We start from the raw sequence: 27,926 nt of genomic DNA, 5'->3' as shown, positions 1-27,926 counted from the left end.
TCACCACCTTCTGCACAGCCCCAGCTCTACTTGTCTTCCTCTTAAGACTGTTACAAAAGCTGAGAACAAAACAAAACAAAAAAACCCCCCAAATTACAGGATTTTTGCTAGGTAATACTTAGGCATATTAAATTATAGCATTTAACTCCAGAAGGGGAGTGGGGGGGGGGGTGTTCTTGGAAAAAGAAATGTGATTAATTGTATAAAAATAATGGAAAGCTGCTTTTGTGATTCAAGGGTGAAAAAAACGTTCATTTTCAGTTATTTAAAGGCTATAACATCAGCAAGTCAATAATGGTGTCTACCAATGATTTCCCATAGAGGCAGTGGAAGTTTCAAGCAAAGAGACTTCTTTCCTTCAACCCCTCCCCAACATAAGCTGCTACAAGAATAGCAAAATGCATTAAAAATAGTAGATGCCCTACTAAGACCTGCAGCAAGGGGAGTGAATTTATTCCAACACTTTGCATCATGCCTAATAACACAATGCAGCCCAGCAACCATCAGCACTCTCCAGCTTCTCATTGTCCTCACAAGGAAATGCTTTGTTCTCCCCACCAAAAAAACTGGCTCTATAATCAGAGGTCAAGAGTGATTAGTGGAAACTTTAGATTACAGCTTGAAACCATTTGGCCTGGTTATTATTTGGGAGACACTGGTTTTGTTTTCCCACTAAGATTTGACTAGGTTGGTCTGCAAGCTTTCCCAAACAATGCATCAAGCAGGAATTCAAAAGAAATAAGGCAAACTAGTATTAAAAAATCAGGATAAAATCAAGGATTTTATATACTCAACCCTCAAGGACTAGAAACAAAGATACAAACTCATTCTCTTTCTGCAAGGAAGTGATAGGCTAATTAAAAGAAAATACAGAACTTCAATATGTATAACAAGGGGAAAAAGTCCAAGTTTAGTATAGATTATACAGCCCAAGGCACCAATGTGGGTTAATAGCATATGGAGGCACCTACTAACCTTCTCAGTCTTCCCTTACACTCCCAATTAATCGAAAGAGTTCTTTAAAATCAAATTTCCCCAATTTATTTAGAACTGGGAGACATTTTTAAATGTTCACATGAAACTGACATGAGGAAAAATACAAGGACTAGAGAAAGGAAACCAGGGTCTAGAAAGAGGTGGCCAGTTCTGATCATTTAGCATCCCTTCAAGTCAATTTTTCCTCATATCAATGAGAAAATGTTTTGTAATATATATTTATGCTTAATAAAAACTTACATTTTATAAAATAGACTGGAGAAAGAAATGTTAAATGGGGGGGGAATATAGTAGTAACATGCACATGAACAAAATTCTTACTGAAATCTTTATATTTTAAAGCAAATTTGAAATTAATTGTACTCTACAAAAAAAATAGTTTACATTTACAGAAATTTGGGGTGCTGTACCATTATTTTGCTGCTTTGCCATTTTGTCCCTATAGCTGATATCTGCTAGGATACCTGACTAATATTCAGCAATGATTAAAATTGAATCCGCAGGGCCTGAGTAGGAGAAATCAGTCTCATCCGTATCTCTTTTCTGACCCAAGCTTCCCTGCTGACACCAGATGCCAATAAAATTCCAGCACTGGTCTTAAGCCCTGACTCCCCTGGCCCACTCCCTGTGTGTGTATTTATTTCAGTCAACAATAACTTCTACTTAGCTGGAGTTTATTACTGGCCTACTATGTGCCAGGCTCTTACAACTTAGGAAGAGAAAATGAATACTCACAAATAAGCATGTTAGGAGGTGAAATAAAATGTGACAAAGGAGGGAGGAAGAAAAAATAAGAAAACTGAAGAAAGGAGAGATGGCTTCCGGCAGGGGTGGAAATGGAAAGACAGGGAGAAGGTACCTAAATGGAATCATACAGGAAGAAGAGGAGGTAGAGATGAAGAAAGAGTGTGGTTCTAGGCTTGAGAGGTGGAGAAAGCCAGGGAGACATCTAAAAAGACCATGGATTCAAAAGGGCACAAAATGAGTTCAGCTAATCAGCTCGTTTAGTAATCCAATTTGGTGGAATGCAAAAGGTGTTAAGTAGAGGAATATGAAATATGTCTGGGAAAATATATTTATTAGAACAGACTGGGAGCATCTAGGTGTCTCCCTAAACAGAAGGCCAAGCTTGGAGACAGGAGGTCCTGGTTTCAAATTTGCCTCATACTCTTCCTTAGCTATGTGATTCTGGGTAAGTCACGTAACTCCAATTGTCTGGTCCTTACCACTCTTTTGTCTTGGAACCAATACTTTCGATTAATTCTAAGACAGAAGGTAGGAATTTTTTTTTTTAATTCACTGAGAGAACCTTCAGCAGCCAGTCAAGCAATCTAGCCTACAACTGAAGGGTATTTTTTGTTTTTTGTTTTTTGTTTTTTTTAACAGAGGAATAACAGAGCCAGACATGGGCAAAGGACTAATTGAAGAGGGGTGAAACTAGAAGAGGGGAAACCAGTTCTAGTGATGACAATGAGTCTGTGAAGAGGAGATGACAGATGGGAGTGATGTCGTATAGAGGTTGGGCCTAGAATTTGGCAACTGATTGGAGAGAGGAAAGATAGGTTGAGATAGAGATCAGTAAATGGTTTTAGGCCTGAGTACCTGTGAAGATCCAATCATTAACAGAAATGGGTTTGCCTGACACTGGCCCAAGATCTTATAACTGGTCATTACGTTCACAATAAGAAAAGTCCAGAAATAGCAAGGACCTAAGTTGATGTTACAGAGAAGCAAACTTTTGCACCGAAATATAAAAGAAAACTTAATTACAGCTGAATCAATGTAAAATGAGCACCTTAGGAACTAATGAGCACCCCAATACTGGAGGTCTTCAAAGGGGAGATAACTGATCACATACAGTAGATCATAGAACCATAGAGGCACTCCGCATGCCTCAGTGATCTAGTTCAAATGCCTCATTTTTAAAACTGACCTAAAGATGGGAAGTGATTTCCCTGAAGTCAAAAAGGAAGTAACTAGCAGCATCAGGAGTTGAATTCAGTTTCAAATCCCACATTTTTTTTCTATTAGAAAAAGATCACATTAGAAAATACCACTTATAAAATTTAAAAAAAAAACTGGTAATAATATAACCATAACAAAGCCTTCCGTGATAAACATAGGCCACATCAGTCAAAGACTGGCCTAGGAGGACTTAAATGGCCTTTGATGTTTCTTTCTACATAGTTATTCTGATCCTGACCAGTGAATAGCTTCTTGACCCATGCCTCACAACCTCAGAAAAGAGATCCAAGATTCCAAATACATAGCCATGGCCTAAAATGTAACAGATTTTACTCTGCTCACTAGTTTATGGAGACAAAAATCTTACAGCTTGTCAGCAAAAGCATGATCATACTCTGGAACAAGATGGGTTTGGGAAAGTGAAAAAGTTAATAGCCCTAAGAGGGCTTAAGTTTAAACAAATAAATCATTCATTTGGTACAGGATCAAACTAGGTGGGATAAATGGCAATATGACTAAAGAACCCTGGTCTAAGACTCAAGAGACATGAGTGCAAGACCCAGGTTTTTACTTCACACCTCTGTAAGTTATTCAGTATCACTGTGCTTCCCCTGCCTCATCTGTGAAATGAAAAGGATAATACTTGTACTATCTCTTTCAGAGTTACTATGAACAAGCCTTCTGTAAACCTCTAAGCCCTCTATGATTATAAACAGGATGGGGCATTTTAATGCTTACCTTTACAACACAAATATCTTCTCTCCTACAAGTAACTGATGAATTATGTGACTGTTATCAGTACATGACATCTAGAAAGATGTCAAGTGAAATCAAATGATTTTAAATACAGAGGGGAAAGGAGAAAAGGGAGAATGGGGGAGACACAGAAAAGGGTAAGCAACAAAGCAAAGCAACAAATATTTATTATTAATCACTTACCCTGTGAGAGGGAAATGGGGAGTGAGAAATGGAGAGAAAGAGAGAGGGAAAGAAAGAGGGAAGAAGAAAGAGAAATGCAGATAGATATTTTAGAGAAAGAGAGAGAATGTAGATTGATTTTATGGAGAGTATATATAGACATACCAATAGCTATAGATATTGGAGGATAGATATTTTAGAGGGAAGAGGAGAGAGGGGGAGAGAGAGAAAGAGAGAGAGAGAGAGAGAGAGAGAGAGAGAGAGAGAGAGAGAGAGAGAGAGAGAGAGAGAGAGAGAGAGAGAGAGGAGAAAGAGAGAGGAGAAAGAGAGAGGAGAAAGAGAGGAGAGCGAGAGAAAGGAGAGAGAGGGGAAATTGAGGGAGGGGAAGGGGAACAGAGAGGGATAGAGGAAAGAGACAGGGAGATGAAGGAGAAAGAAGGAGGGAAAGAATGTATGTGGGAGAGAAAAAAGAGAGAGGGAGAGAGAGAAAATGCCTTGTATAAAAATGGTACTCATTTCACTTTAAGAACTGTAATTGTTAGGTTTTTCTTCATATCTAGGTATAATTTGCTTTTCTGTAACTTCAATTTCTGTTCTTATTCTTTCTAGACTCTGTTATCTCAATGATACTATAATGGCCTTGTAGGCAAAGTTGTGTATAAGTGTTAAAAGGATCACGTCAGTGATATAAAGCTTAGCTTAGTCTTCATGCTGGAGGATGGCTATCTGTGATTAAAAAAAAAAACACCAATATGAAACAAGGCAGATGATTACACTGTCTAGTTCTAGGACTTTACAACATTTTCACTCTGTCCCCTTTTATACAGTGCAATACTGCTAATTTTGTCAGGCATGTCTATTAAGAAAATCATTGTTATCTTTTAATAATGCAACTTTCAAAGGTTTCCTATGTGCTTTTAAGGCCGACTTCATGACATCTTATTTTTGTTTTAAGGGAATTGGAGGAGAGAATATGTATGTCTAATTTTTCAGAAGTCACTGAGGTAATAATTCTATTAACAGAAATCTGCTTTACAGGAAACTTGAGAGAAAGGAGGCAATGTGATTCTGTGGAAAGAATGAAGAACTTAAAAGTGGAAGTTAAGGGTTTACTTCTCATCCCTGTCACATGCAGCCATGGACAAATGACTTAACTTACCATTCATAAAATGAGGATGCTGAACTAGAGGACTTTTAAGGTCCATTCCAATTCTGAATGTATGAATAATACATCTATGGATGGATGGATATGTGTGTGTGTGTGTTTGTGTGCAAACATACAACAAAGAGCCTTGTATCATATAAACACAGATCTACATAAACTCGGTGTGAATCACGCATGTGCAATGTTTATTTAGGCAGAAAGCAATGTGTTTTTTTTAGGATAGTATACCGAGAGGTTTGTTTGTTCATTGTTCTTTCTAGTTCCAGATCTTATTCCAGGATCCCTCTACCAATTGGTACTTCTATAACTCCATCTTAGATAAGCTCTTCGGGCATTAAAATTAATTGATCTAACTATGATTACAAAGCCAGTATGTGGCATAAATAAGACTTGAACCTAGGACTTCCTGAATCACAGGCGGATCTCTATTCCCAATAGCACCCAGATATCTATCTAGTGTTTTCAGAATTTCAGTTGTTCTTGCTTTAAGGCAGTCCTGACCTTTTATTGTGCCACAAATTTCCGATTTATGTAACCATCAAAATTTTTAAAGAATATTCTAAGGCCAAATAAAATTCTAAAATAAAAGCTTTAGAATTCAATTTATAAGAAAAACTATTAAAAGTTCACACTTTCTAGTTTTGGACATAAAAATTATAAATAAACTCACAAATATATAGCAAATTTATCTCAAGGGTTTTTAAAAAACCCTTGCCTTCTGTCTTAGAATCACTACTAAAAATCTGTTCCAAGGCAGAAGAGCAGTAAGAGCAAGGCAACTGGGATTAAGTCACTTACTCAAGGTCACACAACTAGGACGTCAGGTCAAATTTGAACACCGGACCTCTCATCTCCAGGCATGGTTCTCTATCCAATAAGCCACCTAGCCATCCTCAGAACATGAGTTTTTTTAAAGACAATATTCTAGCAATATTCTCTGGCACAACTCAACTTTTTTCAGTTAGATAAAATTATTTTTAAAGGAGTCCTTAGGTTTGGAAGCAAAATTTATAACAAAAGCAAGTATTTTTCATTGCTCTGAAAAGCAGCGGTAAAATGGACAGAGCACTGGACTTGGAGTCAGGAAAGCCTAGCTTCAAATCCTATCACAGATACTGGAGAAAGAATTAGTAACCAGAGCAACTAGGTAACACAGTGGATAGAGAGCCAGGCCTGGAGCTGGGAGGAACTGGGTCAAATAGTTCAAATTTGGTCTCTGATATGTCTAGCTGTGTGACCCTGGATGAATCACTTAATCCTGTTTGCCTAGCCCTTGCTCTTCTGTTTTAAAGTTATTACTCAGACAGAAAGTAAAAGTTTAAAAAAGAATGACCTAGTAACCATATCACAGCAGTAGTAAGTCTAATATTTTACCTTATATTTTTAAGGCAAGTTATTGCTTTAATTATTTATGTTTCCATTCTAGAAAATGTACTTCAAGTTTATTTACCCTCGATGTACCTGTAAGGCCAGTAGAGCCATTATCATCCACATTACACAGAAGAGGTCAAATGACTTAGTTTTTACCCAAAGTCAAATTGCTAGCAAGTAGTAATAACACTAGAAGTTGATTAAAAGTTTCTTTTTCTTTATTACCCATTTAATTATCATATATTCATGTTTTACTATTTCTATTCTCTAAATAAATGATGTTAACAATTGACTTCTGAATGCAGAGTAAAGATACCATTCTCACTTTATCTCCTTCCTTTTTTTCTTAAATAAGTGCTGTTTTCTTTTGCAACATGACAAATATGGAAATAGGTGTTTCATGATAGCGCATGTCCATCATATTACCTGCTTCCTCAGGGAGAAGGGAAGAGAGGGAAGGAGAGACAGAAGATAGATTGCAAAATGTCAGAAAACAAAGATTAAAAATTATATTGATAAGTAAAAATTTTCTTTTAATTTTCAATGGACTATGAATTTCTCATTGGGAACTCTGTATAGAGGATAAATGTTTCCTATGTGTTACTTCCAGTTCCTGTCCACGGTCAGTTGTCTTGTAAAGCATAAGGAAATGACTAAGGGACCTGATTTTGCTTCACAGTGGATCCAGTGATTCTCAAAGCTACTCTTCCCTGGTAAAATGTCTGTGCTTTTATTTGGAAGAAAATTGTAGATCTAAACAAGGCCTGCAACATCACCCAACTACATAAAAGTCATCGTGAATGATGGTGCTGCTGCACGATTCTGTGACTGCTTCCTTTTTTCTAGCAGCAGTGGACGTCCAGCCTCTCAGGACAGGACCCCATCACCACCTCAACTCACATGCCCAGCACCGAATGGAAACAATGAAGCCAGTCTTGGGAGCTTTCACCCCTAGGGATGCAAACATTGCTGCAGAATCACATAGCAGGACCTCCACTGCATAATAATTTCTATTCTGTACAGGCATTAAATTACTTAGTGAGAGGAGAACATTCTACAATTCATAGCAAGGAGCCCAGATGGGAAATCAAAAGCAAATATTTTAGCCACTGAGCAATTTTTTATTAGCAATAACCCATTAAAGATCACCTTACTTCTTCCCTTCACTCATTCATCAAGTATTTATCATTCATCTCTCTGGGCCTCAGCTTACACCTCTGGAAAACGAATAGGTTGGTTGAGATGATCTCTAAGGAACTTTCCAGTTCTAAACGTCTGATCTCCAGATTTTGAGCTCAACATTTAACAATATTTTGGGCACATCAGGAAGTAAATGAAAGTATGCATAATCTGAAAGGCACACAGAATAGGAAGGAAGCATTTTGCTTCTCTCTGAAGTCCGTTACGTAGACAATAAAGCTCTGAAAAAGTTTTATCATCGATATCGTCATACAGAAAGGGTCCTTGGTTCATGGACAGCATACTGACGCAAGCCAAGAGAACTCAGAATAATGGCCTTGCAAATAGTGGGGAAAGGACTTGAGAGTATTTCTGTTGTTGTTGTTGTTGTTGAATTTACAAAGGGATCCTTTATCCTATGAGGAGGATTTCAAAACAAGGTAGAAACAAGCCCATTCTCAGCTTTTATAGATAATTATGTTTTATTACTCTTCATTTTATGGGGATTGTGCTATACAAAACAAATACCAGATGCCTGTTTGTTTTATTCATTTCAGGGGGAAAAAAATCTACAAGTGCCGTTGTGAACAGAACTGCTTTTAATTAAACACAATGCACAATGAGCACATAAAAATTAATACTGTTTGAAACCAGCAGGTAGAAAGTAAATGTATCGAACTGTAACTGCTGAATCCCCCATCTCCTTTGAGCCAGCCCTGCAAGAGACAGCCCTCATCTGCTTATTACTTAGGCACCGAAATTAGCTCGAGCCGGTGCTCTTCTTACTCAAGGTCATTCACAGATTTCATTTTGGGGGAAATTAATGCCAATTTTCATGGAAATCTAAAACCTGGAGAGAGGGAAAGGAAAAAAAATCAATGTGCTTTTAACAGCACCTGTATTAAACCAGGTCAGGCAGTAGCAGCTCTCCCTTGTTAAATGAGATTTGACTCTCTCTAAGCCATTTGGGCAAGTCGTTCACATAGAATGAATGAGGTCCATTTCTGCCATATCAGAAAAATGCAAAGTGATTTCTGGCATGAATCAGACTGGATCTGAAAACAGTTTAACACCGAAGGAAGTGTCAAGAGTGTCTGGGATCTGATTAATACAGTTGTGCTTTCCAGAAAAATAAAGGGCAGGGGAGAGAGGAAAAGATGCATGGAGCAGAGAGCAGCCCAGCCCAATATCTGGCAGGTTCCTTGCTGACCCTAAAGAAATAAATCCTATCTGTTAAACTGTCCCTTATTATCAGATCGAGGGAAACTCAACATGCTGCATTTTAATAGCATGGTGGAAAGAATGATGCATCTCTCTCTTCCTGGTTTCCTTTTTACCATCTCCTAATAAGATCCAATCATCACCCTAGCCTTAGGCTTTTGATATCATGTGGTCATTTGTGAGAGGAACTCAAAAGCTACTATGAAAAGATAAAAAGTAGGGCCACTAAAACCACTATAGTAAAAAGGGTAAAGCAGCTTGGAATGGAAGATAATAATTGACATTTGCATAGCCTGAAAGAAGAGGTTTTTAAGCTCGGGATTGTGAACTTTAAAAAATATATTCATTTATATATGTATGCATGGATATATTCATATATAATAATTGTAGTTCAATGTAATAATATGTATTTTATTTTATGCATTTAAAAACATCCTTATGAAGTTTCACCCGACTGCCACAGGGTTCCATAACACAGCTAAGGTGCCTTCAAAGCATCTTCCAGACAGCCTTTCTTTTGACTCACCAAACAACCCTTCACATCATTACAGATTACAAAACTGAGGCTTACGGGGGTCTGAGACTTGCCCACGGTGACACATAGCCAGGAAGGTGGGATTCTATCTAACCTGTGGCTTCCTACCTCCAAGTCCCAAACATGAACCAGCCAGCCTCTCCTACAGACACATATCCCTCAACAGCAAGATCCTGATTATTGTGGCTCTCAAGGGTTTTTACCAGCTCTGGATAACAGTCATTAGATAATCTCAGAATGACTTTTACTCAACCATACACAAAGTCATTGGCTAGAATGCACATTTGCTTAACAGGGAAAAAAAAGACTTGGTAGCAAAGGAGTGAGAAAGGGGAAGAGATCATAATTTTCATCAAAAACTGCTCCTAAAAACTTAATTGTTTTTATACTAAGAAAACAAAGAAAAAAATCAAGGTTCATTTTACCACTAACCTAAGAATGGAAATAGGGGGCCAGTTAGGTGACTCAGTGGATAGAGAGCCAGGCCTGGAGACAGCAGGTCCTGGGTTCAAATGTGGCCTTGGCTGTGGGGCTCTGGGCAAGTCATTTAACTCCAATTGCCTAGCCCTTATTGCTCTTCTGCCTTGGAACTGATACTTAGTATTGTTTCTAAGAAAAAAGGTAAGGGTTTTAATTAAAGAAATAGAATGAGAGTAATCTTAAACAACAGTAGTAATAATAAGAGTAATAACAATAATAATATATGTTAAATTGTACACAGAAACAGTAATATTGTATGATGAATAATTATGAATGACAGCTACTCTCAGCAATGATGACGAAAGACAATTCCCAAGGACTCATGATGAAAAATGCCAACCACCTCCAGAAAAAAAAACTGATGGAGTCTGAATGCAGACAGAAACATACTCTATTTCATTTTCTTCTTCACTTTTTTTTTACTTTTTTGTTTGCAATCTCTTCCACAAACTGACTAATATGAACAAATGTTTTACATGATTGCACATGTAATCTCTATCAGATTGCTTGCCATCTCAGGAATCATGTAGGGAGGGAAAGAAGGAGAGAGGAAAAATGTGGATTTTTTTTTAATGTTAAAAATTGTTTTCACATGTAATTAGAGAAAAAGAAAATATTAAAAAGGAGCAATACAAATAACAATAATGACAAAGAAAATAATATATGTTAACTTAACTTGATATTTACAACAATCCTGTGAGATAAGTGCTACCATCATCTTACAGATGATACAACTGAGTCCCAGAAAGTTTAAATGGCTTGCCCAGAGTCACACAGTTAGAGTGTCTGAGACAGAATTCAAACTCATGTCTTCCTAACTCCAAGTCCTGTGTTCTATCTACTGAACTGCCAAGTTGCCTGAATTAGGTTTTAAATCCAGTTGGTCAGTTGGCTCCAGTTGGAATGTGGCGGTAACAATAGTGAAAAGGAACGAAAAAGAATCATTTTCTTGAAAAATCAGTCTTAAGAGAAACTCCAAAAAGAATCTCACATAAGACTGAAGATCTGGGATTTCCTTGGTGGTCATACCTTCCACCACTGTGACTAAACCACTTTAGTGACTGATCATTATAAGATGCTGTGACTTGGGGAGGGGGGAGGGCTGAGTAATCATCTGGGGACTAACTTTCTAAGGACAACTTTCTTTGAACTTAGACTGGGTCCTGGACAATCCAAAGCCAAGCTCGAACTCCCAGAGAGCATTCTTCTACAAATCTCCGGTTTATACATCCTTTTTCAAGCAGACACCTGGGGACTGTGGTGCAGAGGAACAAAGAAGAAAAACTTATAATTAACGGATAGGAAACACTAATTTAGGGTATACGAGAGAAACAGTAATGGAGGAAGGAATCAGATATGCCATACATCATACAAAGATCTAGTTTCCAATTCAGAGACTTATTGTTAGACACATCCCACCACACTCACTCGATTTTAACTACTGTTTTGCATTCTAGACAAGAATACAACATTAAGGTAGGGTTTGGAGATCCTGATTTTTTGCTGTGGACCAGGACTGACTGGCAGGGAACTGTACAAGGTGGCAGTGCCAAGCCACAAGGCAGGAAGTATAAGCCCATTGGGGATAAGGGGAAGGATGGTGAAAAAAAGGAACTCTTAGAAAAAGCGGAAGCAGAGTGAGATGATCTGATCCAGGTTGGAGAGAAGCAGTGAGCAGTCAGAAACCAACCGGAGACTGGCCAGCCAAGCATTAGGCAGCGGGGCTTTGGGAGAGACTTACAGACTTGACCAGTTAATGAGCTGTTGTGACAGTATCCAGGAGGGAGTCATCAGGTCAGGGTTCAGAGAGCAGCAAAGAGGGAAGTTTAAACCTGAAGACTAGCAAGAAAGAAGAGAGTGTGTCTAAAGGCAAGATATAAGAATGTGCCAGCCTGAGGATGGGCACTGGGGAGTGGAATGGAGGGAAACCCAGGGAAGGAAAAAAAACCCTAATATCTGAATTAAAGCATGCCAAGATAGATTCAACACTGAATGTCAACTATATGCCAGCCACCATATTAGGTGCTGGGGAGACAAAGACCCAAAGTGAGAGAGCCCCTGCCTCTGAGGTGTTAGCATTTAAATGGAATTCAATAAAGGAGCCCATATCCAGGTATTTGATAAAGGGGAGGCTCACTAGACTTTAAGTCAGAAGATGCTTGCTTCCCATAGTTTATACTTGACCGTGGACAGGTCACAACCTCTGAATCTCTTAAAATAGCAATAATGAAAACCTGCAGGGATCAAATGAGGATCAAATCAAGTAACCTTAAATGTCAGGGAGGGAGGAGTAGGAGTAGTAGTAGTAGTAGTAGTAGTAGTAGTAGTAGTAGTAGTAGCAGTACCAGTACTACTACTACTACTACTACTACCATTATAGTGAAATTTCCTTACTCTGTAATAATTTTTTTTATTTTAATCAGTGGATGATTGAATAAAAAACATTAAGTGCTTATTACTTGCCAGGCACTGTGCTAAGGTAATGAAGGAATTTATGATGCACTGATGATCTATTTCACAAGATCTGAATGAAACACTAGAGAACCGTTTGGATGAAGATTTAGCTGTAGTTTGAAGTTCAACCTCCCTCCTATCCCCATTCCTTTGAGTGGAACACTGCCTCTGCAAAGGAACTTGGGTTCAAATTCTGCCTCTGACACTTACTAGCTGCAAGCTTGGGTCAGTGACTTCATCAATGTGGACCTGCATTTTCTTCATGCATCAGATAAAGGAATGGCACCAGATCCATGTGGGATCCTCTAATCATAACCAGAAGTAAGGTGGCTTCCACATAACTGGCCTGGCTAGTTTCTCTCCCTAAGTCCATTGCCCCGCAGCCTCTTTGTGGAAGGGAAGCCAACCTACAAAGAAGACTGACTGGTCTTCAGCTGGCCTGGAATGTAAGCCACCTTAGGCCATACGATTTGGAGGAGGACATTAAGTTGTACCCCTGCCATAAAACATGCCTTTAAGGATACTACAAAGAGCTAGAACGGGAAGCCTATTTATAATTGGAACAGCAATGTTCCAAATTACTGCAAAGCAGTGATGACTTCCTAGCATGAATGAGCTCTCACCCCCAGCAACGCTCTACTGAGATGAAAGAATGACCCCCCCCCATTTTTTTTCTTTCAAAAAGTTAGCATTCTATCATTTACGCCCCTCCCTAGGAGAATGGAGGGAGGGGTGCCTAGAATGCACCTGTGCTTCCGGTATCAGACCATTTGGTCCCTTCTCTCACCTACCTGGGCCAGAAGTGTAGAAGGGCCCCAGGATGGAAGGAGGGAAAAATATAATTGAATTCAGGTCTTTATTTCAACTTGAATAAAAACAAATCCAAGCTCCTCGCCATTTTTTCCAAAACAATGACAGCAAACCCACAGATGAACTTCCTTTTGCCATCCCGAGGGAGGCTCTCAGAGGCCACCGAGATGCCCGAATCTCCTCCGAGCTCACGCCCGAGGTATTTCAGCAGTGCGCATACTCCAGACAAGGCCCCAGAATCCCTGCCCTTCCCAGCATCGCCGGGGTCTCCTCCACAGCTAGGGAGGGGCTCCTACTAAGATTATTCCCCACGTGCACTGCGTGTATCTGGTGGAAGCACGGTTGTATGGACCTTCGCCCAGGAGGTCCTCCGGGTAAGGCGCAGCTTCCTGCCTTTCCTTTATCTCCAGCTCTTAGTACAACGCCTGGTACACAGTTGGCACTGCATACATGCAGCAGCCCCAAGGGGCTGGAATGGCTGTAGGGCCAGGACGGAGCCACGTGACCTCCAGGGAGGTTCCAAGGGCTGAACCTGCCCTCTGGGGCAGCAGGGTCAACCATGCAGTCTGGGGCATTTACAGAAGCCCACCTAGGGGCCAGGCACAGGGCTAAGCACTTTACCAGCATTACTTCATTAAGGTAGGTGCTATTATTATCCTCAATTTACATTTAAAAACAAAACAAAAAACCTTTACCTTCTGTCTTACAATCAATAGGAAAACACCAGTTGGAAGGCAGAAGAACAGGAAGGGTTAGGCCATTGTTAATGACGTAAGCAGTCATATATCTAGGAAGTGTTTGTGGCCACATTAGAACCCAGGACCTCCTATCTCAGGGCCTGGCTCTCTACCCACCGAGCTGCCTAGCTAGCCCCACCCATTTTACCTTTGAGGAAACAGAGGATAAGGGACTTGCCCATGGTGACAGCTAGTAATTATCTGAGGCTGAATTTGAACTCAAGTCTTCCTAACTCCAAACCCAACATTCTATCTCCTGCCTCACTCCAAAGCAAATTTAAATGTATTGGGGAAATAATGGACAAAATAAATGAAAGCACAATAAAATGTAGCTCTTACATTTTCAAAATCAGGGATCCATAGGCACAGATTAGTGGCGAGTCTTTAAGGCATGGGGATGAGGAGTATCCTACAGGACCCCTTCCCCCCCACACACACAAATGCTATAAGGTCCCCAAATAGTGTAGGCTAACTGGGAGCTGGAGGAGAGAGTCTGAGGCTCCCCCCCCCCCTCCCAGGGAACCTGTTTCCTATAGAGGGGCCATTCCAGGGCAGGAACTAAATAGTTCTCTCTAGGACCAAGAGAGATGCATAATAAATGCTTTTGGTTGATAATAGTGATAACCAGTGTACGCCCTGGGCCGCAGGGCATGCCAAATGGCCAGGTGATTTACACTCTGCTATCTGAAAAAATCACTAGACCATTTTTATGACCCCAGAGGGAAACGAAAATGACAGGTTTCAAATAATAGGTCTTACACCATGTCCTGAATATGAGCAAACCCAGGCACTGCCAGGCCAGAGCACAATGGGAATTCCAAAAATGAATATTATATACTTCTACAACAGACATGTCAGAAAATCCAATTAATTCATCTAATCTAATTAAATGAATTAATTAGAATTACAATACAACATTTTATCTCACCATTACTTGAATCTACAGGTCAGCATACTATTTGAAATAAAGGTGATTTTAACATGGCGAAAGGGAAGGGATTTTTTTAATGGCATGGGAAAATAAGGAAAGAGTAGGGGGAAAAGCAATATAGCATCATTTAACAATAGAATATAGGCTATTAACCTTTTTGGGGGGATTGGGAGAATCACCGACCCCTTTGGCAGGCGACTGAAACCTATAGACCTCTTCTCCAAAAAAAATGTTTTTAAAGGCAGAAAATTTTAAATATAGAATTACAAATGAAAACAATTAATTAAAATACTGTTATCCAAAAAATTTTTCTTAAACTATAAGTTTAAGGATCCCAGGATCCAAACCCCTGCACTGAAGAGGCTCTCCATGAGTATAAAAGATTGAGACACCAGCCTTAGAAATGTTCCTAGAAAACATAAACCTAGATTTGTGGGTCACAGTTTTATACAAATAGATTTGAAATTCGAAATTAGATGGGGGGAGGGGAGATGGACCACTTTACTTTTCTATGAAAATCTCTACCTGAAGGTGAAAGCGGTAGCCAAGTCTAAGAGCCATAATCCTGCTAGATAAGGCTTTTATTACATATGGTTATGCTTCCAGGGAGTCTGACCGGTGGTGCAGGCTAATAATTATGAGCCATGTTACCTTGGGGTTTGACTGTATCTGTTGTGATCCAGACAATGTTTGAATTTGGTGTGAAGGTGAGTATTAGAGAAATATCTTATAATATGCTTGTGTAAGCCTGAATCCATGCCCCTTGGGAGAAAAAATGAAAATATAAGTTATAATTAGATGAACGACCTTTGGCCTTGAAAACACATCTTAAAATTCCACCTTAACTTTCACCTTGGCTGTTATTAGAATGTTCTCACCCGTGATAAGAGAGTATCACCTGAACTTAATATGCAGGGAAAGTACACAGGACCAGGTCCTGCTACCACAGATAATGCCATCCTAAAGGAAAACCCATCAATTGTTAATAGCCATGTAAATTGTTCAAAGTAGAAAGTTATTCATAGTCATCTCATCATGATTTGATAAGTGTCCATGCCTGATGTGATCACTTACTTTACTACTCAAATTACTGAGGAATAAAATAGACTTTTATCTTCCATATTCCAAGAAGGTTTCTCCCAGAAAGTCATTTTAAATGACTGTAGTGACACATCTCTTACTATTCAGTAATATGGGTTTTTTTTTTTTTCCAAAAGAGGGACAAATAAAACCAAATACTACTACTACCCAACTTCACTGAGAATGGCCATTTTTAAATAGCTGAAGAATGCTATAAAAATTCAAAGCAATAATATTTTATACATGGGTGAACAATTTTTAAAACTAAAAATCTGGTTAGTTTATACAATAGTTCTCTAGGTAATGCAGTACTTTTAGATATTTCAGGCAGCAAGATAAAATGAAAAGAACAACAAATCTGAATCCTGGAATTGATTTACTGGTATGGCTTTGAGTTAGTCACTTTACTTCCTTTGACTCAGTTTCTAGATCTGCAAATTTAGGTTGGTCATACATAATAATATCAGAAACAAAGCATTTTCATAGCAACCTAACAAGAAATAAAAGTTAATATAGTAGACATTAGGTAAGGAAAAACTATCTGTAGATACTACCTCTGTAACCTTTGAAAGTCACTTAGGGTCTTGGGTCTCAGTTTCCTCTTGTGTAAAATAAAGGGCAGCTAAGTGGCACAGTAGATAGAGCACCAGGCCTAGAATCAGAAAGACATCTTCCCGAGTTCAAATCTGGCCTCAAATACTTACTAGCTGTGTGATCTTAGGCAAGTTACTAAATTCCATTTGCCTCGATTTCTTCATCTACAAAATGAGCTAAAGATAGAAATGGCAAGCCATTCTTGTATCTTTACCAAGAAAATCCCAAATAAGGTCAAGAGAGCCAGACAGGACTGAACAACAACAAAAATAAAGCAGAATAGGTGGATAGCTGAGAATGGAATCATTCTAATTCATTAAGTGCCCATTGCAAGCTAAATACTGAGGATTCAGTGACAAAAATGAAACAGTCCTGGCTTTAAAGGACCCCTGGCATTAGATTAGAGGAAGAGAAAGGGGAGTGAATAATCTATAGAAAGAAAATTAAATACAAATTACAAACAAAGAAAGCCACTGGGGAAAGCATGGCTGGCTTCTTGTAGGAGGTAGCAAACACTTGAGCTATGAACTGTGAAAAGAGAACTACAACAAGAAGCCAAACTGCCTTCTGGTTTGAGTTCTGTACCTTAAATTCTCTCATCCTTCCCTTCCACCTCAAATCTTCCTTGACTCCATATTCTTAAGGTGAACTCATCAGCTTCACTCGGAAATGGAAACTAGATAATAATGGCTAATGGTAATAATAGCTAGCATCTATGGGGTACTGTGAGGTTTGTAAAGCAGTGTATTACCCTCAAAACAAACCTGGAATGTAAATGCATTCATAACTACCATTTTACAGATGGAAAAGCAAGGCAAAGTTTAAGTGACTTGCCCCAAGGTTGCCATTGATGTTCAGTCATTCCTGACTCTTCCTGATGCAAGCTGGTACTGCCTCTCCAAGGGGTTTTCTGGATACTGGAGTAGTTTGGCATGTCCTTCTCCAAGAGATTAAGGCAAAAAGAGGTTAAGTGACTTGCCCAGGGTCACTCGGCTATGTGTCTCAGGCTGGATTTGTACTCGGATCTTCCTGACTCCAGGCCCAGAACTCTGTCCACTGAGCCATGTAGCTGCCCAAAGTCACACAGCTAGCAAGTGTTTGAGGTTGGGTATCAACTCTGATCTTCCTGACTCCAGGTTCACTCTCCATCTACTTCAGCACTAGGGTGCCTCTGTTATCACAGCAATCAATGATAAGATGACAAGTGATTGAACAGCAGAGCAAAGCCAATCCTCAGAAATAAAAAATGGACATTCCTGGCTCTCCCAATCTCCATTGTACAAAATAGGAAAGTGAAGCTCAAGGTTACAATATTGGTAAAAATCTACCTTACAGGGGGGGGGGGGGGGGGGGTTAAGCATCAAAGGAGCTCAGAGGATCTAAATCTAGAACTTAAAGACTTGAGACATCATCTCCCTCCCCATTTTACAGATGAAGAACGTTAAAAAAAAGGGAGGTTAAGAGACATGTCCAAGGTCCCACAGGTAGTAAGCATCAGAAGCAAGATTTGAACCCAGAAAGCCTTCTGTCTTCAAAGTCAGTGTTTTTTTTTTTACCATACCCTGCTGCTTGCTCCTATAATTATGCGAGTACATTTTTTAAATGTCAAGCACTATCCAAAATGTATTTCTATTATTATAAATTTCTAGAATCTAATCTGACATTTTATTTAAATGAGTTTATTTGTTAGTGTTTTATTTTTAACAAAAACCCGAGTTCCACAGTCTTTTCTTACCATTTAACTGAGAGGATACTAAAAGATATAATTACTTTATTGATGTTGCAAAGTATTAAAGCACTTAAAGGCTTATTTTAATAAAAAAGCATGTGTTATTAAAAAGAAAACTTTTAATGTGCTTCTGCCACATAAATAAAATAATACTGCCCACATTGTCATTCTTTGAATCAACTGGCTGCTCATTCTTCATAAGTCCTCAAATTATACTTTCATACTTAAAGATGCAGTTATCACCCAAGGTGCCAATTTAATGCAGGCCTTATTTAATGCAGTGTGAATTTTAATGTGACCTATATGAGAAATGAAACTTTCAAGAAATATTTATCCTCTCCCTCTCAATAAAGAAAGAGCACTTCTATATTAGATTCTTTCTCATTATATTTTCAGATTTAACAGATTCAAATAATTTGAGGAAATGGTTTTACTTAGCTCTGTTACCATAAAACATCATCCAAAAATAATCAAGTGCCATAAGATCACTACAAAATTTGAATCAATATTTAGGAACTAAAAGGCCAGCTAATTATGATGTGTTATCACTACAAGTTATTGGGGGGAAGGGGGGGGAATGGTGCAGTTTTATGTAAACCTCTCCCCTCTTTGTTTCAATATGCTATATGCCACTACTATAATAAGAACCTCTGCTTCTAAGGGCAAATCAAAAAGTATTTATTAAGCACCTACTAGATGCCAGGTGTCAGAGACACAAAAACAAATTAGCCCCTGCCCTCAAGCAGTTTACATTCTAGTAAAGAAGAAAAATGTACATATATACAAAATATACACTCGTACAAAATAAATCCACTAACAGTTGGGAAATATCAAGAAAAACAACATATAGAAAATGATGCTTGAACTGAGTTATGAGAGAAATGTTGAGATTCTAAGAGGTGGCAATGAGAAGGGAGTAAATTGCAAGGATAGGGGACAGATATCCCATACAAGGTGAAAACAGTTGATGCTAGAAGAAATACCAAGTAGGTGCTTCCTTTTCTGAAGATCGCAAACTCCTGCAACACTTGAGCAGACATTTTTCATAACTTGCTGGGACTGAAAAACTCAGCTCCTTCTGGCAGGGAACTTAATCTTGAACAGTGCTGCCCCTGGACAGCTCTTGCACACCCCAGGTACTCTCATTCCAAAGCTTAAAGAGCTAGGTGAGACCAACAAAGCAGATGGTACTAGCCCAGCTGGGCTAGCCTGGTATTACCAGGAGAAAATTTTAATAGAAAGTATTTTATCATGAGTTTCCACATCCTAGCTGGGATACGGAGAGTGGAATAAGAATCATGTGCATCAATCAATGAGCATTTTTTAAATGCCTGTTCTATATGCCAGGTACTATGCTCTTTCATTTTGAGTCAGCTAATTTCAGTAGAGTCCAATTAAATGCTATGTTGCCCTGGATAGTGATTTCGCTTGTTGACAAAATTTAGCTATAACATTTAGAAAGTGAGCAAAAATTTCTAAATTTAGAAATTAGGCAAAAAAAAAAAGCACTTTGAACTGATTTCTCAGTTATCAAAAATCCCTGATCACTGGAAAAAAAGTTAAGAAATGTGCTCTATTTCTCCCTTCTTTCCCACTATATGTATGATCGAAAGCAAGGGACCCTTACAGCATCTGAACTTCAATGGCTGGAAAATCTATATCCCTCTCCAAAATCACCTATGAATGCCAATGGGCTTGTTTACCTGGAGATGGTCAAATCCTTTCTCCAACACATACTCCCCATAAGGAAGAGCATAAATGAACATGCCACTTTGGAAAGGCTGCAAAACTCCTGTCTAGAAGAGTTTATTTATAGTTATCACCTAAGTTCTATTATGATCTGAACTTTCTGAATTCTTAAATAAAAGGTACGGGTTAGTAACAGCAACCCTCCACAACAGTGCTCATTGACTCTTCATGAGAATACATTTTTCATTTTTAAAAATCAACTTCTAGCATGGTTATTCTGAGAGTCGAATACTATCTCTGAAATCTAATTGAGTCAGTAGCAAATTAAAATGCTAAAGACAACTACAGTGAAACCTCAGCTACTCAGAATTCCTAAGGAATATGAACAGTCTAGTTAAAAAACAAACAAACAAAAAACACCTGAAGTTTTACTTCTTTAAGCTCTTATCTTAACCATTCTGGACAAAAGTTTTCCACCCTGGATTATTCACTTGTCTGTCTTCTTAAACAAGCATGATCAGCCCATCATTAATCATTTTATTAAGTGCTGACTCTGCTCTGTGCCAGGGACTGTGCTAAGAGCTGGGGATACAAAAAAAAGCAAAAGATAATCTGATGCCAAATAGCTCACAATATAAGGCTAAACACAATTTGGCCTTTTGTTCATCTTTCAAGATCATCAAAATCCATATTTAAAAAGTTCATCTAGATAGTAAAAAAAAAAAAGGCACAAGATTTGATTCATTGAACCCAGATTCAAAATCGGCTTCCTTTACACTTAATAGCTGTGTGTTATTGTGTATAATAAACTACTTCACCAAGCCTAAATTTCCTCATTTGTAAAATTGGAAAAATATTATCTATCATAACTATTTCACAAGACAATTATGTTTTTCACAATCACAGGGCTTATTGTAAGGAGTAACTAAGATATATATGCGTGTTTGTGTGTGTGTGTGTGTGTGTGTATATATATATACACACACATATATTGAGATATATATATCGTTTCCAGGCTTACTACACATCACTCCCCTTTACATTTTACAATCCAGCCTTTCTGCTATTCTATGTCTTGACTCCACATCTTTGCCTACTCTAATTCCCATACCTGGAATGGGCTGACTTCGAACATTCCCATTTTTTTAAACCCATACTTTCCACTTTAGATTGGTTCCAAGACAGAAGTGTGGTAAGGGCTAGGCAATGGGAGATAAGTGACTTGCCCAGGGTCACACAGCTAGGAAATGTCTGAGATCTGATTGGAACCCAGGACCTCCTGTCTTTAGGCCTGGGTCTCCATCAGTGAGCCACCCAGAAGCCCCCAAATATTCATTTCTAAGTCTTCCTCCAAAACCGAGTCCCCAAACTATTAGTATTATATGCCACCCCCCCCAAATAATCCTATATGTATGTTCACACATTTTATAGGTACATATTTACATGTATATTTGCTGCTTCCTTTAAAAAGAAGCTATAAGCTCCCTGAGGAGAGGGAAGGCTTCATTTCTGGCTTTGAAGGTTCAGCCTAACTCACAGGAGGTGCTCCACAAGTGCTTCTTGATGAATGCTGGGAATAGCAGTGCTCCTAGGCCAATAAAGGCCAACAAGGAAGCAGGAATGTGGAATTTCTTGAGCCCTCTCTCCCATCTATCACCACAGTGGCGTTCCCCAGGGGCAGCCCTTAATGGAACTTCTAGACGCCCAGTCACAAGCCTTCTCTTGACTCTAGCATGGGAGCTCTGGTCAATGCAGCTGGTAAGCAGGCTCACTGGGTACCTGTCTGAGTATAGCTGCTACACCCCTGAGAGGCAATGTATGCATTGATCTAATTTCCTGTAGAGGTAAATCAAGTGGCATGTCAAGCTCTTCAGCTAAGAATAGCGAAGAGAAACACTGCCTTGGATTTTTTTTTTAATAGCAAATGAATTTTAAAACAAAAGCTATGAAAACTTCAATAAATTTGGGAAAATATATATACATATATATGTGTGTATATATATATATATATATGTATACACACACACACACACACTGGCATTATTTTTAAAAGTTAAACAATCATTACTTAATTAAAAGAAAAAACTTAGTAGGAAATGATTTGATGGGTTGGTGTGATGGGTCCCAAGTCGGGCCAGTGAGATCACAGTTAGCCAGACCAAAATGATCCAGGGACAACTGCTCATGGGAACACTCTAAAGCTACAGAAAGTTCATGTGAAGACCATTCTGATAAGGTGCCTACATGTGAAGGATGCAATGCTGAAATTACTTCTCTAAATCCTCATTACATTGTAGTGATTAGACTGTAATTTATTTTAGCTTTTATCAACTTTATCTACTGAGGCATATAACTAATGAAAATTAATTAGATATGTGTCATACAGATGGATGTTTTAATATAACTCTGTATGTTTGAGCCCAAAAAGTGCCTTTATACAAGAGGAAGAAGCTTCCTTCATTTTCTTTACTTTCAATAATCAGTTATTGATTAATAAGAGGGTAGAATTTTTAAAAAATTCAACTCTAGCACCTAATATTGTTTTTATTTTCAGAGAAAACAAAGTTCTTCATGAAAGGTTAATTCTTTTCCCTCAATGGATACATTTTCCATAATTTCCTGAATTGACAATGCCAGTTTTTAAGTCTCCAGCTTAGACACTATACAATGCAGCCATAAGCTTTAAAGAAATAGCAGATTCAAGACTGGAAGGTGAATAAATGAAGTTGAGGCCTACTTTCATATACACCTATTAAAAGGAGAAAAGGTATAATGAAAATTGATCTGAAGATCCATGGGCTTTTATAGCCATTACCAAATGAATCCCAAGAGCCCTGTTGGGAGGGAGGTATTATACCACCTTTTCCACAATCCAGTAAAAACCTGGCTTGGTTGGTGTGACTGACTAGAGGTCGCATACCCTTTCATCCCTAGAGCAACAATTTTGAGACCACTGAGACCACTGATCCCACCGACTCATAACACCTCCCTTCCCATCATCCCAAGAGAAATGAATTTTACTTGGATTTAAATTTCTATTTGAATAGACACCATTTCACATATATAAAACTTCCTTCTTGATGGTAGATGTCTTATTTCACATCACTGAATACAGTAGGTTCATTTGTTCAACAAAGCCAATAAATAATAATACTGCCTTGGGACAAACAGGCACATTTTTTGACATCTTCTTTACTCATTAAACATTTAGAAGTCATCATACATAAATGGCATCACTGCCAGGAAAACACCATTTTTCCAAAGGCACACACTTTAGAAAACCCACTGGGAAAGAATGAAGTAAAGCTTCTACTCTACTACCCCACTAATACATGGAAACGTTCAGTAGAACTTACAAGTGATGAAAGATTAGGACTTGATGGAACTCAAAAGAAATAGTAAGAAATACCAGTTGCTACCAATGAGAGATGTTCCTGGGTCAGGATTCGGCAGAGGGGCCATCATCTTTCAGGTGAGAACAGATCCCCCAGGTCCTGACCCCTTGTGGTCTTTAAAAAGATATTGTAATACTCCCCACAAGAGTGTGGGTGTCAGTAACAGATCCCTCAGTCTGATTCCAAGAAGCACCAAGGCTGGTAAAAGGAAATGAGCAACACTGGAGTTTTAAGGGAGCACACCCCTTTTTCCTTCTTAACCATTCCTCCAGTGCTGAAATGCTCCACAGAGCCTTTTACATTATAGCTGAGAAGGAAGCAATTTAGTCTTTTTCTTTGAAAGCAAAAGATGTAGTTTTATCATTGAATGATACGTTTTTCTTAAAGTCAATCACCTGGTGAACTATGGAATTCAGATTTCTAAGATAAAATTCCTGGTATATCCCATTTAAAAGAATAAAAAGCACTAAGGTCCTCTTAAAGAATTCAGTGAGATTGCCTTAGAAGACACAGAAAGGTTAGACTTCATCTCCGGTTACTCAAGCAAGAGCCAAACAAAGAAATTCCTGAAAGGCTAGGAGCATTTTCTTTTACAAAACCCACAGGAATAGGTTAATTTAAAAGTGGCATAAACAAAGCAATCCGTTCAGTTTAAGTTTATAGTTTCTTTCATGAGAAAAACAACTTATTTAAACTGTACTTAGTCTTTAAATATTATTGATTTTTTTTTAAAATCAGAAGTAATAACTATCCCTTATCATCAAGGTTTCCTCAATCTTGAAGATAAAGAGAGAAAGGGGGTTGGTATTCCATTCTCTTTCTTTCTTCCTCAATTTCAGTGAAAGCTGAAAGTGTACTCTGTTTATCTCACTTAATTCCCACAACTAGTGATTCTTATAAAAAAAAAAAAAAGGAAAATCCTAGAGAGAGAAAGACCAGGTTGAGACATCTTAGTGAACAGTGATATCCTGCAGTTTTCATCGCCCTTTCCCTCCCCCTTCCTCCCTTCCTATTCCCCTCCCCTTTCAGCTTCTTGGAGGGGTTGGGGTTTCCCCGACACTGCATTCCATAATTCAGTTTCAAACTCTGCCAACCTCTGGCAGGTCCTCTTTCATTTTCAGCTTGGGTTCCCAGGCTCTTGGTAGAACAAGGCTGCTCTGGTTTCTTAACTGGTACGCTGTGGAAATGCACTGTAACCAGATCTTGCTAACTCTTCAGCAGTGAGGACCAACCAGCAGCTAATGTGACTGGTTTAAAAGGGAACCACTGATCAGCACAGTTAGGGGAGGGAGGCTTCTGCAAACTTCATTTGATAAAATCAAATAAAGTGTTATCAGTGACTAACTTGGGGGGACAGTAAGAGAGTAACTAACCAAGTTACTTAGCAACTGGGTAAAACTTGCAGCAACACAGTGGGGGTAGCCTTAATTGTCACACAACTGCTACAAAGTATATAATGGTATAGATACAAATAGAAGACAATAGAAACCGGGAAGTCAGAATTATCAATGGTGCTTTAACTGACTCACGGATTATTCTCGGAAGAGAAGGGACAGGACCACAGGGGAACACTGATCCCCGTGGAAACAGACCTCCAAATGGCAAAATAATAAAGGCAAGGATATTATTTCACGACTAAATTAAGCCCCCCACCCCCACCCCACAAAAACCAAGCAAGGCTCTTGCATGATACACAGAAAGCTTGGAGGTTAGGGAAACTTCAGTACTGTGACATAAAGGTCAACAGAACCAATAGAAGCAGTTAACCTGAAGAAGTCCTCACAATCAGGACACACAATGAATCAATCTCAGGCTATCAAGGCCCCCAACAAGCATCTCCTCAACTCCTGATTGTAGTTAAAGGGAGAAGCTGTGACCACAAACTCTCCAGTGCTCCCTAGATATCAGATCCAACATCTCCACAATCAGAACAGCTGAAGGGCAAACAGTTTCCAAATGAGAAGCCACCATCCCTCTCTTTCACAAAGGAGAGGGAGCAACTGGGTAACCTACTCCCTAAAGGGATGGCTGGAACCCCTTCTCTAGGGCTAAGTAACTAACTATAGATAACTGGTAAAGAAAACTAAATAAACCCCCTGCTTTTGGAGCTGCAACTAATATCTGAAGGGGAAAGGAAAGAACTTAAGAGTTTTTCCTGGCTCCAAATCCCCAACCAACATCACTATCATTACCATGACCAGCACTCCTGCCTCCTGCACACCTGTATAAGTAAAAGAAGTCACAGGCTGCTGCCCGGGAAAGGACCAGCATGGGGCACTTACTTTTCGTATTCTGTGTTGTCTTTGTCACAACGAGAGTCCTTGTGCTTTTGCCAGTCTTTGCCATGCTTGCAGGTGGTTAAGAGAACCACATCCTCCCCGTTATGGACGTGATATAAGGCATTCCTGGTGTCTGACCCAATCCCTGTCAGGTACCTTTTCCCCTTGAATACCAACATGTACTTCCTGAGAGGAGGGATAGTGTTAAACCTCAAAAATCCCTTCTCCCCTCCTGTCCTGGGATGATCCTTAGAAAAGAGGGGAATAGAAACATCAAAATTAGGTCTGAAGTTTTCAGTACTGATGCTGGCTTTGGCCAGCATTGCCTGGCCAATGTCAAACCCCACATCTTCAGTGTAGTCAGGCCAGGTGCCAGAATATAAATTAAAAATTAAATGATTTCTACCATTGTTCCACAAGTGGAGACTCTGCACTTTTGATTTCAAATTGTGCACATACTGAGGTGACAATTGGTCTCTGTCTAAAGTATCCAAGCTCAGGACAAAGAGGCACGCCTGGCTGGGATCAGAAGTGTAAAACCTGGAGCCCTCAATGGCTGCTAAAATATTTTGGTAACTTTCTGCGATTTTCTCCCCTTTCTGCTGCGGGTAGACGTAGACTTTGAAGCCGTTTTTCTTGCAAAGGGTGAAATCGAAGCAGGATTCCATGCGACACCTCTTGCCTTTGTAGATGCTGGAATTACCGTCTCGCTTCTGCTTAGGGGAAATGGGCACGTTGTCATCTTCGTTTTCCAATTGATCCCAAGGAATGAAAGGGCGCAAAGCATCCGGGAACTGGGGCCAAAAATGATCCGGACTAGTGTGGTGCAAGCCATTCCTACTACTGTGTTCCTCTCTCCTGCTTTGGTTTCTGGATGCCCTAAACTGCAAGCCTCCGAAATAAAACAAAAGGACGAGACAAGTACCAGCTGAGAGCAGGATGAAATAGCGTTTTTTGGCCTGCATGTGTCCTGCCTGGGTCAAGATAATTGTAAATAAACACAAGAATCACCCAAGTTTCCCAATCAACACTTTCAGCTCCAGTCCGCCATCTTCCCGCCTGTAAAGACTTCAAACTCTCTTCTACCACCTTCTCTTTATTCCTTTCCCAAAGCCGTGGACTGATCCAGCGCATGTGGGCGATTTCTTTAACTTTCTCCCCTTCTGTCTTTCATCTTTGGGTTGCACAATAGAGGGGAGAGAGTGTAGCCGAATAATTCGCACCCGGTGTGGGCAGCCAAGGACTGTAATTTTTTTGCATGCAACAAGACGGAGGAAAGAAGGGAGAAGAAAAAAAAAAGGGGGGGGAGAAAAAAAAAGCTCCCGATATCCAATCAATGGCTAGACTTAAGTGATTTCCTCGCCTCCAGAATTCCCCTCGGTAGTGTTGAAAAGGAGCACCGGTGCAGTAACTTCAACTCATCAACACACTCATGCAAAGCACTCCGGCTTCCAACAAGTCAGCAGATCCCAACCGGCTCATACAGCGAATTACATCTTCCAGCTCGAGCGCCGTAACCTTACAAATCCCTGCATTTCTCTGGATTCCCTTCTGCAGCGGATCCAAGACTCTGGTGGTGTTTACTCCTCCGATCTCTGTGAATGGCCCCCGGGACAGAGGAGCAGCAGCAGCGGCTTCGGCGGCGGTGGTGGTGCTGGTGGTGGCGGCGGCGGCAGCAGCAGCAGCAGCAGCAGCAACACGAGCAGCGGCGGCGGCGGCGGCGTCGGAGGCGGCACCTCCTCCCCCTAGTCAGTCGCTGCACCGAGCTGCAAATCCCGGCGAGGTTCCCTGGCCGCCCCCCTCCCCCGCCCAGCCCCGTTCGAACGTTGCCGATCGCGGAGTTCGATCGCCGAATGTTACCCGGTTCTGAATGTTACACTTACACATTCCATTCCCGACACGACAGCGCTGACCTCATCTATCCACGCAGCCGGCTCTGCCATTGGCCAAGCGTCACGTCCGGGGTGGGCGGTGCTTCCGCTGCACCCATTCATAACCCCCCAGCCGGCGGGGACCTCGCTGCAGTCAGGGACTAGGCGGGGAAGGGCTGGGAGAAGGTAGGAGATGGGAGAGGTGGATGTCCCTTTAAGAGGATGTGAGACTTGGGGAAAATGGACTAGTCTCTGGCCTGACGCTAACCCATGGGGCTGCAGGTCTCGGTGCAGACATTCACACAACACGCGTTCCTTGTCGTTTGCGGCTGCTTGGCGCGGCCCGCTGGCTCTCCTGAAAGCTCCTCTTTCCTTCCTGCGGAGTAAGAGAACCAGCGCCCCCAAGAGGAACGCGGGGAAAGGTGGGGGGGAGTACGGGAGGCGGGAAGGGAGAAAAGCACTCAAGAAGATGGAAAGGAATCGATACTATCCCCGACCTGGCCCCCAACTCTCGCATCTCTGGCTGT

General features: G+C 40.0%; 1 protein-coding gene across 1 annotated transcript in view; it reads right to left on the bottom strand.

Annotated features, from left to right (window-relative positions):
- EXT1 (exostosin glycosyltransferase 1) overlaps positions 1-27,570 on the bottom strand; it is a 327,031-nt gene extending 299,461 nt beyond the window's left edge. Inside the window, exon 1 of the mRNA XM_001370020.5 lies at positions 25,532-27,570. Coding sequence (XP_001370057.1) covers positions 25,532-26,493 — 962 coding nt within the window. The 5' untranslated portion in view covers positions 26,494-27,570. The remainder of the gene's footprint in view (positions 1-25,531) is intronic.
- Positions 27,571-27,926: the final 356 nt, after the last annotated feature.

The sequence above is a fragment of the Monodelphis domestica genome, chromosome 3 (assembly GCF_027887165.1).
Source record: "Monodelphis domestica isolate mMonDom1 chromosome 3, mMonDom1.pri, whole genome shotgun sequence".
NCBI classification, from domain to species: Eukaryota; Metazoa; Chordata; class Mammalia; order Didelphimorphia; family Didelphidae; genus Monodelphis; species Monodelphis domestica.
Note: the sequence above shows the minus strand (reverse complement) of the source record. Positions and strands in the feature narration are given on the sequence as shown.